This window comes from Dromaius novaehollandiae, chromosome 1 (genome assembly GCF_036370855.1).
Source record: "Dromaius novaehollandiae isolate bDroNov1 chromosome 1, bDroNov1.hap1, whole genome shotgun sequence".
In the NCBI taxonomy this organism is placed as follows: Eukaryota; Metazoa; Chordata; class Aves; order Casuariiformes; family Dromaiidae; genus Dromaius; species Dromaius novaehollandiae.
Genome location: NC_088098.1, coordinates 162,023,909 through 162,040,848, shown reverse-complemented (window position 1 = coordinate 162,040,848; position 16,940 = coordinate 162,023,909). Strand labels below are relative to the sequence as shown.

Genomic DNA, 16,940 nt, shown 5'->3' with positions numbered 1-16,940 from the left:
AGGTGGGCTTGTGGCTTCATTAAAGAAGGGAAACGATCTTTCATTTGAGTTAGGATTAAAAATGGACCCCAAAGATTTGTGACAGTGGAGGCAAGTAAATTGGGGTGATGGAGCTGCTTCTGAAATGGGGACAAAAGGGACCTTTCTACAAAGGAGGATTCTCAAATACTCCTGAACAAGAAAGTCTGTAGCTGTGTATTGGAAGGGATCATTCAGAGCAGATGGGATGAGGAAGGGGCTGGGAATCAGACAATCTTGATTATCAACTATTTTTCCAACCATGACCTCTCCAACCTTCTAAGTATTAAAAGTAGTCATGTGGCTGTAGCCGATTTGGGTTGAAAGGTCTTTCATAGGTGCTTGTAGTCCTCATCTTCCTTGCCTATGCAAGGTGCTCTCCCTTACACATTTGCAGCTATGTCTGCTGCCAGACAAAATTGTGTCACAAATCACCTGCAGTGTCTTAAACATTTACTTGAACCTTTCTTTTTTCTAGACCAGCTCATTTTGGACAGAACTGGATTAAGGGATCATTTATATGGGCAGAGCTGGGGTGGTGGTACCCTCAAGTGGGGATGAGGCAAGGATCTGAGCCTGGGTCCATAACTTCCTAGGTGAACTGCAGAACAATGTGTCTGAGTATAGGTTGGATTTAACTCGAGGGAGCTGCATTTTAGTTTCATTTATGTTAATAAGGTAGCAGCCTTCATTGTAGTATTGTTCCTATTATTCCAGCAGGTCTGCAGGCAGAGGCTGGTATATTGTTCTGTTAAAAAACTAATAGCAAGATTTTTGGAGGTATTCAAGAGTACTAGGCAAGAAGATAGTAATATGGCACCCACATGTAGATTGCCCAACCCCCCGCCCCCCCCCCCCAAAAAAAAGGAAATCTCACTGAATGGGCTGGAAAATGGAAGGTGGGTGTAACATACTGTTGCACACACTTTGTTGAATAACTGCAGCAGATGGGAGCAACTTTGAGGAGGAGGGAGACAGAATGTGTCTCAAATTGCTGCAAAATTAGAGGAAGACAAATGTTTCGTAACCCCATGAGATGGAAGACATGCATGTGTTGAAACCGGAAAAACACAACCAACTCTCTTCCGATTTGCCCTCAGAGATTACAGTGTGGGGCTTGGGCCTGGGGAAGAAGCTTGTGCTTGCCTGTTTTGGGGGAAGTGCATCTGAGCACCACCATGGCTGTGAGAGAGCATAGTGGGTTCTGCTGGAATAGTGCTGTCCTTCTCCCAGTCACCCCCTTTATTCCCACACACAAGTCAAAGCAGCACTGTGATGGCTTCATTTGGTAAACTGACATCTGATAGCTACTTACTTGGTTTTGGCGGATGGGAGGAATCCTTGGGCTGCTTCTTGCATGTCAGATATTCGCATAGATGAGAAGGGAGGAACATGTGGAAGATAAAATAAGGGGAGTTTGAGTCATGAAACCATGGCACAGCTTACAGCAAACCGTGCTTGCTTCTCTGCCCTCTTCCCTGCTATCTGCACCAAAAGGTGCAGATTTAATTCACTGTTTTAATAGACTTTTTTTTTTAAAAAACTCTCCATAGCTGAGATTGGGGATTTTGATGAAACCATAGATCGTGAACACTTAGCAAAGAACAAGTATATACCTCAACAAGAAGCACTAGAAGACAAAATCATGGAATTTCACCGTAATCACATGTAAGACTTTTTTTTTTCTCCTTGTTATTAGTCCTCTTTTCCTTCAGTGTAATTCTAACTGTGCATACATGCTAGCTTATAAGTACAGAAGAGATTCAGACACCTGAGTTTCTCGAAGGTTACTACTCAAAGAAAAAAAAATTCAAGCCTATGAGTTTCCTGAAGGTTAGTGCTGTCTTTCTCCCGTCATCATAACAAGATGTTTAAAGAGCAATTGATTTCAATATTCATTCAAGCATGTAATTATTTTACAGTCTATTTCATACAAAATGCTTCACTGCTGATTTTGTGCATGCAGATATGATTGCAGATGATGACTCTGATCAGTCAGGCACTTGTGACAGTAGACTTTGATTTCAAGGACATAGAATGTTGCATTTTCACCTTTTCATGCTGTATTTAGAGATAGGTGAAGAAGGATTTTAATGATAGTTTTAGGGAAAGCACAGAGCACTTGCAGAATTAAGGATTTGGGGAATAGGATTCAAGATCATGTTCCAAATTGGTGACTTGGTGTCTCAAGTCCTGGAGAAGAGACTAGTAGTAGAAGGTGGTTAAAAGAATTAAAAATAAGGCATAGAAAAATATGTTTCTGCTTTTGAGAACACTTCAGGACTTGAACAGTTTCATTTTGAACTAACTAGAGTTGGAGATGAGTGATTGGGAGTTTTATAGCAGTAATAATCCGAACTTTTGCATAATTTAGTGAAGGAATTTAGTGCTTATAAGTTCACAACATTTATATTAAGGGCGTTATGTCTTCTGTTTTGCTTTTTTCTAAATCATATTCACTTTTACAATGAACAACATTCTTTTAAACTTTTATTTTTATGAATTTGCTAAAGAATGTCGTGTGCTATTCCAATGGAAAATATATATAGAGAGAATGACTTCTGTCAAAGTTAATACTTTAAGATGTCTCAGAATTGGAGTGATCAAAATTTCTAGTAGACTGTAAAATCTGTGGATTCTTTGGTATTGGTTTGCACTAAGATGAAGTTGTTTTTCTAGCTGATACAAATGTAGGGACGTGGAACAACCATGTGGATATGGTACCACTGAGAGGTTTTAGACTCTGCGATGTTATGTCTCTTTGTTCTTTAGAGGATCTGTTCATTTCTGTGAAAAGGTGTGAAAAATTTGTGTCTTTTTCTGTTTTGATTTTCAAGGGGACAGACACCAGCAGAGTCTGACTTCCAGCTTTTGGAGATCGCCCGTCGGCTGGAGATGTATGGAATACGTTTACATCCAGCCAAAGACAGAGAAGGGACAAAAATCAACTTGGCTGTTGCCAACACAGGCATTCTGGTGTTTCAGGTTAGAGCTGCTCAGATTATGGCTGTGTGCTTTATAAAGCAGAAAAATCTCTCACAACAATAAGAATTTTGAGACCTCAACCATGTCTCTGAGAGTTTGGTTGGAAAAATTCAGGAACTTCCAAATTTTTTCCAACAAGCCAACAGTGACCTTAAACCTTTTATGGTTGCATTAGATCCTTCACTTCCAGGGACACTTACCTTATTTGCACACACGGGCTGGAACTCCATCTCCAGCCACAATGTGCTGTTGAAGATGCGAACTGATCCACAGCTCATAATCTGCAAGTTGGTCATGCTCTTACCTCAGACATGTAGGGGCAGGCAGGTTCACTTACAGACATGGTGCATCCTGAGTGGGTGTGAAGCAGAGAAGTTGGAGTATGTAAAGAAAGATGCAAGAGGTGAATACAAGCTCTCCACAGTGTTACTTTGTCAAAGGTTTTACAATTTTGTTGACCAGCCTTGAATATTATCTCTCAGCCAAGGGGCAACTGGGAGACAAGGGGAGACTGCCAGCTGTCATTCAGCCCTTGCTGAACCTGTGAATCTTTGTTCCTTTCATAAAGGAACATAAAAAAATCCATAATCTTTGTTCTTTAGATCTCTTTCCACTCTTTCCCCCACCACAGTCAGCCTAATAAATGTCATGAAACATCATTAGCAAGTTCATTGAATTCTTGTTCTATCATTCCCTTTAGGTAAGTAACAAATTAGACTCTTTAACAGTTGTAAAGATCCAGATAGTCAGCTGGTGTAAACTGGTTTCACTTCAGATGAATTTACGTCTGCTAGCATCCAAAATGCCAGTTTCCTCACTCTGTATTAAAAACAGTAAGCAAACTGCTCTGTATAACTTCTGTTGTTACCATTATCAAAAACAACTATTTATTTTAACTGTCTAACTTCAGTTAAAATACTATGATGAGTGTTTCCAACCTTAAAAACTGCTTCCAGTCCTGTAATAAAGAAAGCCAACAATAAAAAAGAAACTCAGAAATCCATCTCACCTGAATGGTCTGAGGTCTAAGTTTAAAAAAATTAATAATAAAAAAAGACCCAAAACCAAATGTCTCACTAGTAAAACCACAAAACTGAAGCACAATTTGAAGCATGAGAACATCAGGACATTATTAGAAGTGCACACATCTCAAATAATTATATGCGTAGGCCCTTCCCCAGCTCCCCCACAGTATTTTCATCAGCTGACTTAACGAGTTTCAAAACTTTGTAAATTAGGACTTTGCCTTACAGCTGAAAGCAGATACCCAGCCTAAACAGCCTGGGCCTCACTGAGCCCCAGCAGGCAGCTAGGATGCCTCCAAAAACATGTAGCTGCCAACTGAGAGCCCAAGGCATGATCTGTAAAGCTCTACAACTCAGTCATCTCCTCTTGTTTGCAGTCCTAATGTATTTGGCCAGTTTTTTGGAGGGCTTGCAAAAAAGCTTGGAAATTTTGATGGATCAAGCTCCAAGACTGAACACTGTAAAGGGATCTCTCTGGTCGGGCTTTGACCTGCTGGATTGACTCCAGCAACTGGAGTCCAGTAGTAGGCTTAGGGATTCGTTTTCATAGGGCAGGAGCCGTAAGTGCCTCTTTTTTTTGTGGCTATAACTGAGAGAAACTGTACTATAGAAGTCTTATAAGAATGACATCAAGGAAAATAGAAGTTTGCTCACAAATGGCATAAGCATTACCCACATAGTTTTTTTTAAACTCTGCCATTTATTTAGAAATTGGTGGCGGTGCTGCTGAATATTCTAGGGGAGGTTAGCTATGAAATTCTTAGACAGCAGGCTGACTTAACAGAGATCATCACACCACCGCTACTGCTACGTCCATCTGGTGAAAAGCTCAAATCAATGTGTGTTTGTGCATTTAGCAATCCTGTAGTAGCTGTTCTTTGAAATATCTGTGCCATGCTGTGGACATGTTTCTACTGAAATCTTTATTGAACAAACTGGTGCAACTAGTATTTTAGGAAAATACTTCAAATTCTAACAGATGAAGAATTAGATTTCTGGGGGGGCAGGGGGCTAAATGATGCAGTGACTGGGCATCACATAGCATTTCTGAGAGAATTTCTCTCAGGCTTGCTGTTTGCTTCTGAAGTTTTTTGATTCTTCAGGTAAATGTTGTCAAGTAATTTATTTAGCTTCCTTTTAATTCTGTTGCTCCCTATGAAAGGTCAGTATTTCCAACTGCTGTTTTTTTCAATTAAGTGATATTTAAAGGGGTGTTTATTTTGCTCTGTAGACAGGTGGATAGGGAAGAATTGTATCCCATCAAAGCAAGGTGACTATGCTGGTTATCTGGATTCCCTGCGTTCCCTGCAGCTGGTGGAGAGAGAGGGAGGCACCTCTGGGAGGTGACTTAGTCCACTGAAAATCTGAGTGCCCATTTGAAGATGCTGTTCCATCTCTATTGGCCATATAGGAAGCCTGGGAGCTTAGTGTTCCCAGCTGCATGTCATGCTTTCTTGGTAGTTTCTGCACCATGTAAGGAAAGCAAAATTTTTTGCCTGCATATTGGAACAAGGTAACATCATCTGACAAAAGCTGGGCCTCCTTGTTCTGTGCAGTGATACAGGGTTGGATACCTTCACATCAACTCAGTGTACTAGTTCTATAAATATGTAAGTGTTCAACTGTAAATACCTGCCTTCAGTCACACCTCCAGATGCTTCAGGTTAAGAATGTGTTTGCCATATCAGAGCAAGAATGATAAGAAATATCATAATGGCAAGTGAAGTGAGTAGATAATTAATGTATTACAAGCTTTCTTTAGTGATTTAGATTTCTCCATTCATATCTGGAATGCTTCAAGTCTTCTGCTTTTGTCCTCTGTAGGGTCACACCAAGATCAATGCCTTCAACTGGGCCAAGGTTCGAAAGCTGAGCTTCAAGAGGAAACGTTTTCTTATCAAGCTACGGCCTGATGTGAATGTAAGTCCTTGTTAGAAATTTATGAATATTGAGGAGAGGTAATTTGGTAAATTTTTACTCACAGATAAAATGTATATTTTTATCATCTCAAGAAGATTTTTTTTAATTAATTGCTTAGGTTCACAGTTGGCATGTTAATGCATGTATCAAATTAGCAACTCAGGTGAGCAATCCTAGCTATAGGCATGTAAACTGAATGTCACAGTCGTCTTCTGGCTGCCTTCCTGGTACTGAATCAGGGTTCTTAAGCTGTAGTGTGTGAACTACCTCAAAATGTTAAGCCTCCTTGATATGTTAATATCTCTGGTTTATCTTTGTCATACTTGGCAATGAAAGGAAGTTTGAGCCATAGCTCAGATACTGCCTGGCAGATCAGTGATGTCTCAAAAGGAGAAGGATAGGGACTGCTAAGCCTGGAAGCGAATGAATCAGGAGAAGGCATTTTTTGTAGCATAACACCAGTTTTATCAGTGCATCTCTATAATGTGTGTTGCTTGCTTGCTCACATTGCACATGCTTTCTCATCTTTCAGAGTTCATTCCAGGACACCCTGGAGTTCCTTATGGCCAGTCGAGATTTTTGCAAGTCTTTCTGGAAGATCTGTGTGGAACATCATGCCTTTTTCAGGCTTTTTGAGGAGCCTAAACCAAAGCCTAAACCTGTTCTTTTTTCTAGAGGTTCATCATTTAGGTTCAGGTGAGATCTGCTTTCTTTGTTCCACTTTTCAAAGTTGCGGCTTGCTCCTTTATATTTTCCGTTGCATCTTCTCAGCCAGAATAATGCAAAGAAGGCTGTGGGTAAAAAGCTTGCATTCATTTTGTGATAGCCACTGCAAAGAAGCTTTCTGGAGGTAAGATATGAGGTATATTGGTTCCATCTGTTTTCAGATAACAAAATCCACCTGTGTGCTAAGCAATCCTAGCAAGCAACTCTCTGGCAATCTCTAGCTCCCCTGTGTTTAGGGAGAGGTCTTTTCTCTGTATCAGAGTAGAGATTTGCATTTTCATTGTGTAGCCCTGTAGTAAACCCATCCTTGTGCAATTAAAAGCAATGTCTTCTCTTTCTGCTGAGACCTTCATGCCTGCAAAGGATTTATGTGAGATGACCACCTATGTTCGGACCAAGTCTACCTGCGAAATTGTCAGACCTGTAGGAAGGTTTTCATACTTGGATTGGGTTCTTTTTTGTTACATTAGCGGAAGCCTTATTGTAGATACTGTATGGTGTATGCCAGGAGGGGAACAGCCAGAAACACTCTTTGCTGAAATAGTGTGTCTACACTAAGCACAGTTCTTGATATACAAACAGAATTTAGTTTAACATAGGCCTTAATAAACACAGTAATGCTGATGTATCATAGCATCTAGAGTTCAAGTGGTTTTACAGTGTGTATTGGTTCAGATTTTCCAAAGCCTAAATCTTCTTGGATTATATGCAAAGTCAAAAACTCTAGTAGTCTGATACAAGTACGTAGTAGGTATGGCCATCCTAAATGTCTTCCAGCTTTCTATTTCCTGCCTGCAAAGTAGATTAGTTAGTATGGAAGGACCTATGTTTTGCCTGAACTGTAGTGTAAATTGTTAAGTTACTGCCAGAGTAAATAGAAAAATACAGGTGTATTCAACCTACCTTCTGTTTTGGAGAGCAGGTTTTGACTACATCCCACATTCACTGTGATCTGTGTTGAGTAGTTTGGTAACTTTTTCCAAGCCTTGTGGTAATTATTAGTCAAAAGCCTATGATGAATGGGAAGGATTTTGTTCTCTGTTGAACATTTTTGAGGTGTGGGTTTGCTTTGCTGCTTTCAATTCCCTTTGGAGTTTATATCTTTGCACAATAGGAAGTGATGGGCTTTCTGACTACTTTTTCATGGCCTATAGTGGAAGGGGAGAGAGTGTTCTCCAGCCTAAATCCCTGCAGAAAAATGTATGTACCTTTAGTTGGTGTCTTTAATATTAGTAACTGAGTCATGAAATGCATTTCAGCTGTTTTCCCCTTAGTCGCAGGGTTTTGTGAAACTGGGTAAGGCTGATATTTGATTCTCAAAAGGATTCAGGAATGTTTTTTGCTTATGAGAGGAAAATTTAACCCTAGTTTCTCTTTCTGTTATGGTGTAGTCCCATATAAAGGGCACACAGTGGAATTCAGATGGTTCTGAAATGGCATCAAAGAAGCAAAAAAGAGGCAAATGACATGCAAAAAGATTAAAAAAAAAAAAGGTTTCTGACAAGGTCCACTTCCTTCTGATGTTGCATGAGTTTCTGCTGATAGCGAGAAATATTTTTCTGGTTGCTGTGACTTCATAGGACATAGCCTATGAACAATGGGTTGTTAGTCTACCCTCTAGGGACCCATAAAGAGTTGCAGACCACATGCACATCTGTGATGACCAAGTGGTAGAGTGTATTAAATGTGACAGACTCATTTTTTCAGATTGATGGCTTAACTGTGGTTTTCTTCTAGTGGCCGGACTCAGAAGCAAGTCCTTGACTATGTTAAAGAAGGAGGACACAAAAAAGTACAGTTTGAAAGGTGAGAAAAAGCTAAATGAGCTATTCTAATATGTTTTAATCAAGGAAGAGTGGTCTTTTCCAGTTAGTTATATTCTAAGAGCCTGGCACAAGTCTAAGTAAAAATCCTTTTTTTGCTGGTTTGGCAGTTCATCATTAATATAATATGCCCTTCATCCTGAATGTTTTGGCAGAAGTTGGCGTAACCTGTATTTTACTTAAAATCAATAGTCTTCAATGTGTTTTTCAGCAGTGAGTGTCCTACTGTTGCAGGTAACTTCCTCCCGTGCTGACTTGCACCCTTTTCAGTTGGATGTGATTTAATCTATGTGAACAGAAATGAATGTGAATCCTTTTTAAGTAAGCATGTTCACCTGAGAATAAAAGGGAAGTAACAGAAATAGGCATAGCCAACCTCAAGGGGAAGATCTCCAGGGAAGGCTTACAACTTGCTAGATCCAGTTCTGTCCAAACTCATCTTGCTCATGGTCAACTGAAAGTTGTGGCCGAAATGTACAAAAGACCCTGACATCAGTTTATGCATATGACTCATGTTCTGCTTCAGTGCCCTTCCGTCTTCTTACAAGGGCATGTTTGCAATGTGTAGTACATTTAGATTTTACAAAAAAGGAGGAATGTTAATCTGTTTCGGGGCAAACTTCTATGAAGGCTACTGTTCAGAGCTGTAGTTTTTCAAGGAGACGTTTCTCTTGCTGCCTATTGATGAAAAGCCTGAGATGGCTTCTTACTGTGATTTTCTTTTTTTCCTCAGGAAACACAGCAAGATTCATTCCATCAGGAGTCTGACTGCACAGCCTTCGGAACAGCATTCAGAGGTGCCGAAACAAGTCAGTGATGTTATGAAACCCTGGATGATGCCTTTTAAGCATTTCTTTTTAGATTACCCTCCACTGATTGGTGTTTTGAAGATTGGGGAGCACAGGTTTTTCTTCTCACTTTCCATTTAACCAGGAGCTCAGGAGCCCTGGGTATAAAAAGTTTTACCTTCTGCAAGTGAAACAGGTTCATTTCCACTGCAGGAAAAAGTTGCTTGCACAAGACAAGCGTAAACAGTGAGCTTGTCTGAGCTGAACTGATGACCATCTAAAAAACTGCAATCCACAATCTTAATTTTGGGGTCCCAGGTTGTTGCTGGTGATTGCATCTGAGGAAAAGTTTAATTCTTCCATTGCCCCTGACATGATGTTTTGTTGTGTTAACAAGAGTGGAGGAATATTTCCTCAGAAGGATTGCAGCTGTGAACTTTTAAGCCATTGTCTTTGGTAGATGCCAAATGTAAAATGTATTTGTCTTATATTAATAGCTGTTATGTGTAAGCAGTTGCTGCATGCAGAGCCTGATGCAGGCAAGGCTGCTATGACTCCATGTTCCCAGGTCAGCCAGTAGTGAGGCTGAGCACATATTCCCAGTAGGAATACACACACACACTCTACTTATATACATATATGCATGGCTGGCCACACAGATCAACACAGAAAACACAGCACTCATGCAAACACAAACAATACCAACGGCCTTATCCTGTTCCATTCTCTGGCTAAGCAGGATGAAAATCTGTCAGTGGAGAATATATATATGCATATACACAGTATGGATCCCTTCAGTAGCTGGGCTTAGACACTCAGGCTATCCGGTAGCTGGCCCCTGGATCCTCAGGTCTCTCAAGTTGCTGGAAGCTGGACATAAGAGCCACTGAGGCCTGGAGCCCCCCTCCAGTTGCTGGTACTCAGATCTAAACATACATGCGCACACACACACTCACTCACTCACTCACTATGGATGCCTGCAGTAGCTAGTCGTAGATATCCGGTCTACTCAGCAACTGGCCCCTGGATCCCCTGATTTCCTGGTTGCCTTGCACACGAAGAAATGCACATGCAAAGTGGTCTCACCAGCAGGTGGCTTGGACCTTCTGTCCCCTCCAGTAGCCAAGTCTCAGATCCCTCTGGTATTTCCAGTATCTGGCCCAGACTTATGGCTGTTCCCATACTTGGTTCCCAAGCCAATCCTACTCACCAACTAGTCCAGCTTGATGTTCACTAGCAATTACACACTGACATACACACCCACACAGTACGCATACACTCTGGTCTCTCCAGTTGCTGGCCCTTCCCTTTGACTCATCATGGTGGTTTCACACCATGAGCTGATGGCTTACCTGGGACAGCTCTGGTGGGAGCTGGGTCAGGGTGCTCCTTTTCTCTGGCTGGCGTATTGGGGGTTCCTCTGCCTGTCGCCATTCCTCTGTGCTCCTTTATGTTCATGGAGGTGAGCCTTTAATCACATAACCTTACATTACGTAGAGTTTAAATGGCAGGTGCAAGCTACCAAGGTAATGTATGTGAGAATGCTGCCAGCACTTTCACCTTCCCGGTATTGCTTCCTTTAGACATTCCCCAGCTATCTCATTCCTGCAAATCCAAGAAACTCAGAGAATTCTGCTACAAATTCAGCCCATTTCAGATATCTTCTAGCATTTTATAACTGCTAAGACAAGCTCAGGAGGAGAGAGTAAGGCTGTCAGGCAGATGCTGGCATTTCTGTTTGCTGAAAAGCCAGCCAGGAATGAATGGCAGGTACACTCCAGTGGTTGAATGCTGGGCTGTTCAGAAGCCCACACAAGGCCCTTTGGGCTTTTTTAGAGTATACAAGGAGGTTGTGCAAAATTTTTCTCATATGTTTATCTTTCTTGTCCCTCCAGCTTCTCAAAGGCAATGCAAACAGGTTAATGTTCAGTGGTGATGGCAGCCTTAGGGCATGGAACCATCTCAAATACCCCTTTTTATATATCACTGCATTCTGCCTCCCTTATCTTCCTTTTGCTTAGTTTATGTATTTTTCCTCATTATCTGTTCTTCAAGATCAGAGACCTGGGTTTTTGTTTTTTAATTCATTTTGAGCTTGAGATACCTATGTTGATGCAAGATGCAGCGCTAAATGCTGGTGCGTAATTACACATAGCCTTTTCCCTCTGGCTCCTTTCCCTTCCACCCCACTCCTCTCCCACCCTTCCCTTCCCCATTGTCTCCCCTTTGCTTTCCCTCCTTTTTCTTTGCAGAGCTCTAGCTTTGCCTTTGGAGACGACAGTGATGCTGCGGCAGTGCAGAGCTGCCGGCAAGGGAAGGAATTGAAAGCTTCAACAGAAGACACTGGACAGCGCAGGAGCCCTTCCTTGAAGAAGAGCCCAAAGGAAAGCAGAAAGGTGGATGGAGCAGTGGTGTCAACAGTGGAGGAAGAAGAGGAGGCTACTAAGGACAGGATGCAGCAGAACAGACCTCAGTCACAGCAACCAAGCACAGGTCCAGCTTCCAGGGCTGCTCATGGCAGCAGCACCTCCATTCCTTTCATTGACTGCAGTGATGTAGATAGCGAGTATGATCTCCTCAGAGGACAAATAACCCGGTCATATTCCCAAACAAATGACAATTATGAGGGTGATTTGACCAGTGGTGCCTATATTCACTATAGAGATGAAAATCGTAATAGAACTAGGTATAGGGATTCCTCAGCCTCTATAAAGTCTTCCCAGTATCTCTCTGAAGAGTACCTTGATGAGAACACAGCTAATCTTTCCTTCTACGTTGGGGGAAGCCCCAGGATGCCAAGGCACAGCTCACTGGTTGACGAACTGTTCAGAGAGCCAGGGAGCCGTAGTCCACTGGCCACTCCATTGCCTCCCAGTAGCAAAGGGTCAAGTCCTAACATGAGCCTGAGTAGAACTGGCTCTCAGGGTTATGTCTCAGAAAACGGGCATGACTACAGGGCAAGGACTGGGGAGGAGGACAGCTATGCCAGTAGCTGCCATGACTATGGCAGATATTCTCCAGGTTCTCAGCAGCCTCGTGTGCAGAAAATCCCAAATCTTTGCAATAAGTCAGGGACAGACCCATTTATCCTGAGCCAGATATCCTCAACCCCCGGGCAGGAGTACAGGTCAGAGAGACACTGCAAAGGAGGCAGTATGGCTGAAATGACTTCTCCAGAAGGCAAAATGATGGCCAACGGTATGCCAGCTGGGGGACAGTCAAAGCAGAGCCCAGTCATGCAGTCATTGCATGCCAGTGGCGTGATGGATCACATGGCTGCAATCCAGATGATGGAGGGCTCCACCAGCAGTGGGACAGAGTCTAGCGATTCCGACTCGGAAATCATTAACCCTTTCACTCACCCTCTGGTGTTCGGAAATCCCATCGTACTGAGTTCCTCTCCCATGCCTAGAAATAAGTACTCCTTTGGAAGCCTTCAGCTTGATGAGGAAGTAGAGGAGGATGTGTCTGTTGGCCTCAGTGATGAAGATGGTGTGCAGGTCTTCAGCTGCTAGGGACCGAGGAGTATGAGACCAGTGGATACTATGGTTGTTCATTAGAGCGATTGCATTTTCTGGGGCTGGTGAAAAGTGGCTGGTCTGTAAAAACTCAGAGCATGGGCTGTTTCAAATGTTATCATCCTATTGGCCAGCCAGAAGAAAGAGGTACTAGAAGTACAATAATCAGGATGAGTCTCAGTGAAGCTTAACAGTAATATATCTCCTCTGAAAGGCAGGAGGAGGGGAAAATCATTACTGATTTAGTTACTTTTGTAGTACATTACGGTTAGGTAGAACTTTATCCACTCAACTGTTTTTTGTATTAAGTCATATTTTAGGTATATACTGTAGCTTCTTTGACACTTGACTGGTTATTTTGACAAAACAAAAACAAAATGAACTAGGTACATTGTGCTCTTTTGTGTGAGTCTAGTACAATTTTTTTCTCTCCCATACAAGGAGAGCTGCTCATGAGTGCCTCAACAAAGTTAGAGAAAACATTAAACTTACAGCCAAATTCAGGCAGCTTGATATTCAAGACCAAGGCTTGCTGAAACCTTTAACGATGCTGGCAAATCTTTTCATAGCAAGAATGTGTTTGATCTGCTCATCTTCATAATCCATTTTATAATTAACTTGATGAAAATACAAATTAGTCATGTATATGGGAACAATGGTAGTATTGGCTTTTTATGCAGCAGGTTCAACAGGCCAGTCTGGTGAGGGAGATTTTGAAACTCCAAATTCCTGCTCAGGCAAGAAGGAAGAGAAGATGAAAGATACAATTCAAGTTAAAAAACCTGAGATTGAAATCATTCTAATTGAGAGTGGTATGGGTATGATTTGCAAGGCTATCCTTTATCAGTGTGGTATAAAGATTAATTGCAAGAGAGTTGGCTTGCCTTTTTTCCCCTCAGTCGTTCAGCGGTATTATTCACAAAGATATCAAAGTTCTGTTGTGGGTGATTTTTGGGGGAGGGTTTGGAGATGGTAGCTATTTGACTTTTTTTCTTTTCTTTGATCATGAAAAATTTTTATCTGTACAGTATCCAATTAGTCTGTCATAGGCTATTCTTTTTAATAGTGCCACCTCATAAATTTTTCATCCCCAAACAGGGACAAAGAACTATGTAACTAACTCTCATATAGGCTAATTGTCCTGAGTACTATACATAGACTAACAAGATTTTGGCACAGGTACAGAAAGACAGAGAGGCTAATTATATGAAAATCTCATTTTCACAGTCTAAAAATATTGGGAATTAAGGCTATATCCTATTAAAATCTTATTCTAGTTTCTCTGAGTTGATTAAGAAAATGCAGAGGAAAGGTCTCCTGTACAGAAAGTGTCCTGCAGTAATTACAGCTGGGAGACAAGATGTGCTCTTTACCACTGGCCTTACTTTTATATGTTTTCCTTGTGGGGGAAGAGAACTAAAATTGAGAATTTTAAGTGATGAACAGCAGTGTTGACTGAACAGCAGGTCGCTTGCAGTGACCTGAATCATGCAGTAATGATGAATCCACCCACATGAATATTGATGAACCAGTTACAGGACTTTGTAAATCTAGACAATATGAAATTTTCAAGATCATTTTTACAAAAATAAGAAGACAATAAGTCTTTTTAATTTTTCTAATGCCTTGGTCTATGCACATTTTAACAGAGTTTAATCTGAGTGAGGATATTTAAAAAGATAGCTATAGTAGTTTAGGCATGTTTTGTTATATACTTTACATTTTTGCAGTAAAATGTATCTTTGTGTAAATATAAGTTTTAATCTAATCACCTACTTCAGTGTGTTGATTTTTCTTAAAGATTAGATACCTCATCTTTAAACAGGAATGATTGTAAGGCATCTCTTTTAACAATGATATTTTGGTAACAGGGAACACTGTCGTATGTTCCTGTAGTTAAAAGCATGAATCTAGAAACAGAGAGATGGATAATGAGTAAAAAGCTTGCTTGTATATAATTCTAGAAGAAGGTGGTTTGTGTTCGGGGTTTAGAATAGCTGTAAAATAATTGCCTTGAACTTCTGAATATTTAAGATGATATATAGGTAGTTGAAGCCTGCATTAGCAGATACTGTGAGCATGAGGAGTGTGTGCATGAGTCTCCTGGGGTTTTTTTGCTGACTGTATAGCAAAAATACCAGTAGTTATATTATACAGTAAAGTAATAGCAATCTGGAAACATACATTAATTGCTTTGTTAGCCAGTAGAATTAGGGCCTAAGTAATGGACTTTCAACAAAGGGATCTGCAGTCTTGTTTCTGCTGCTTAAGAAAAGTGACTAGATTTCATATTGTTTGGATTTAAGTGAAGAGGAAATTTCTAAGTGGTGTTTACTACTTTGCATCCTTTCAAATACTGTTTTCTTGACCTTCTTTTTTTCTCTCTCATGCCTGCAAAGATAACGAATTTATTATTTTACAAGAACAGACCTGCTGGTAGTTGGAGTTAGCTTAGTTGCTAATAGTGTCTCAACAGCGTCTTTGTTTTCCTTTTGAACATTATCCTCAAAACATGGAAAATGAGGATTTTTCTCCAACTATTTGCTGTCATCTGGCATTTTTCCAATTTTAAATATTTAAATGTTTGTAGTTTTAACACATGTGGAATTCTTCCAGTTTGAAGAAATAATGTTTGTAAATTACATAGGAAGTCATTTAATTTAGGATGAATCATTTTGCAGCACTCTTATGCCACTGAAGTTCAGTTTAATATCATTAGACAAGCATTTAATTAAAAACAGTCTGTGGGCCAAATTCCTCCACCAGACATGCGCTTCATATCTGGGGGCTTGCCAGGAATGGTAGCGAGAGACCAGTTTTGAACTGACATTTTCGCATAGGATCAGGTCCCTCAGAATTAATTTGTGAATTTGTTTCTGTGGGAGAAATGCAGAAAGACCTTGGAGGGAAGAATGGAAACCTTTGGGGTGAGGCTACAGATGAGATGGGGGAATTCTTGTTATTCTAGTTCACACAACACACACGAGAAGAGGAGCCTGTCAGTTTACATTAATCACTACAGGCACTGATTAATCTGCATACCCCAGTTAATGGCCGTGGTATAAGCATTCCTATGTCTCAACTCTAGCAGAGGTATTTATAGACCTGGTAAAAGATTTTGGTCTTCCCACCAATTCCTGTAGATTTTGGGTGCCACTGACGGTACTTGCATATCCTTAGGCAGTTGCTACAAATAGGGAACTGAATCCCAGCAAAATTTAGCAGCTCTGTCTACTCTGAAGGAATAGTCCTAGAGCCACCCATCTCCTGTCCTCCAGAGGACTTGTGGGAAGCCAGTTCTGGCTGCCCAGACTGCTTATCGCTGTGCCGAACCATGTCCACGTGCTTGGAGTAAATATAATGTGCAGACGTAATTAGCAAAAATAATTACAATTGCAATTTGATATAATTAGGAAAAACAATATGCGGATGTAATTAGTAATATTGTCCGTGAATGGCAGGCACTCCAGTTCTCTCTCTAATTAGTTTCAAGTCCTTGACCATATTCAGTCATCTGCTACAGTGCATAGGAAAAGTCGTGTCAAACAGTTTTAAGCTTTCTCCAGCTTACCAGCAGCTCGAATATACTATGTCCTGTTGGGATCTTCTTCTGTAATTTCTTTTCATATCAGCCTTTCCTTCAATCTGGTTTTCCTGAATGACCGAGGCTATAACATTTGGGAATAAATTTGGCTAGATGAAGGAAACTTTAATAGTGGTGGGCTGATGCAGGAAGAAGAATGGGAAATATTTTAAACACACTGAAAATGTCTAGCCTTATTTATTTCCATTTTCTTCACCATAGATTGCTTCCCAGTCTTTCCCTGAGAGTTTAAAACCCCAGTGATTTCTTAGGGTACTTAGAGAGCAGGAATTGTATCAGTTAGTCAAACTGATGAAACAGTCCTGATCCTAAATATTGAAAACCCATGATTCGGATATCATCAAAATAATCTGTATACAAATAATATGAATTGTGGCTATTTCTGTGACAGTTCTTCAACAGAAGAAAGGATGTCTGACCTGTAAATTGATTCAAATAGCATGTTTGTATAAATCTAGTCTCATTTGTCATAATGGGGCATTCAGCTGTTATCAAAGGTGACATTAGAATGAAATTTTAATTGCTGCAACTTA

At 40.7% G+C, this 16,940-nt stretch overlaps 1 protein-coding gene across 6 annotated transcripts in view; it reads left to right on the top strand.

The window, feature by feature from the left end:
* The window catches only part of FARP1 (FERM, ARH/RhoGEF and pleckstrin domain protein 1), a 217,893-nt gene that overhangs the window by 159,108 nt on the left and 41,845 nt on the right, over positions 1–16,940 (top strand). For 4 of the 6 annotated variants that reach the window (XM_026119413.2, XM_026119410.2, XM_064504546.1 and 1 more), the window contains 7 exons: positions 1,572–1,686; positions 2,856–3,003; positions 5,853–5,948; positions 6,481–6,644; positions 8,412–8,480; positions 9,231–9,306; positions 11,538–11,778. In XM_026119413.2, the coding sequence (XP_025975198.1) occupies positions 1,572–1,686; positions 2,856–3,003; positions 5,853–5,948; positions 6,481–6,644; positions 8,412–8,480; positions 9,231–9,306; positions 11,538–11,778 (909 nt within the window). The remainder of the gene's footprint in view (positions 1–1,571; positions 1,687–2,855; positions 3,004–5,852; positions 5,949–6,480; positions 6,645–8,411; positions 8,481–9,230; positions 9,307–11,537; positions 11,779–16,940) is intronic. The other 2 variants (XM_064504545.1, XM_026119414.2) reach the window with 1 other exon arrangement.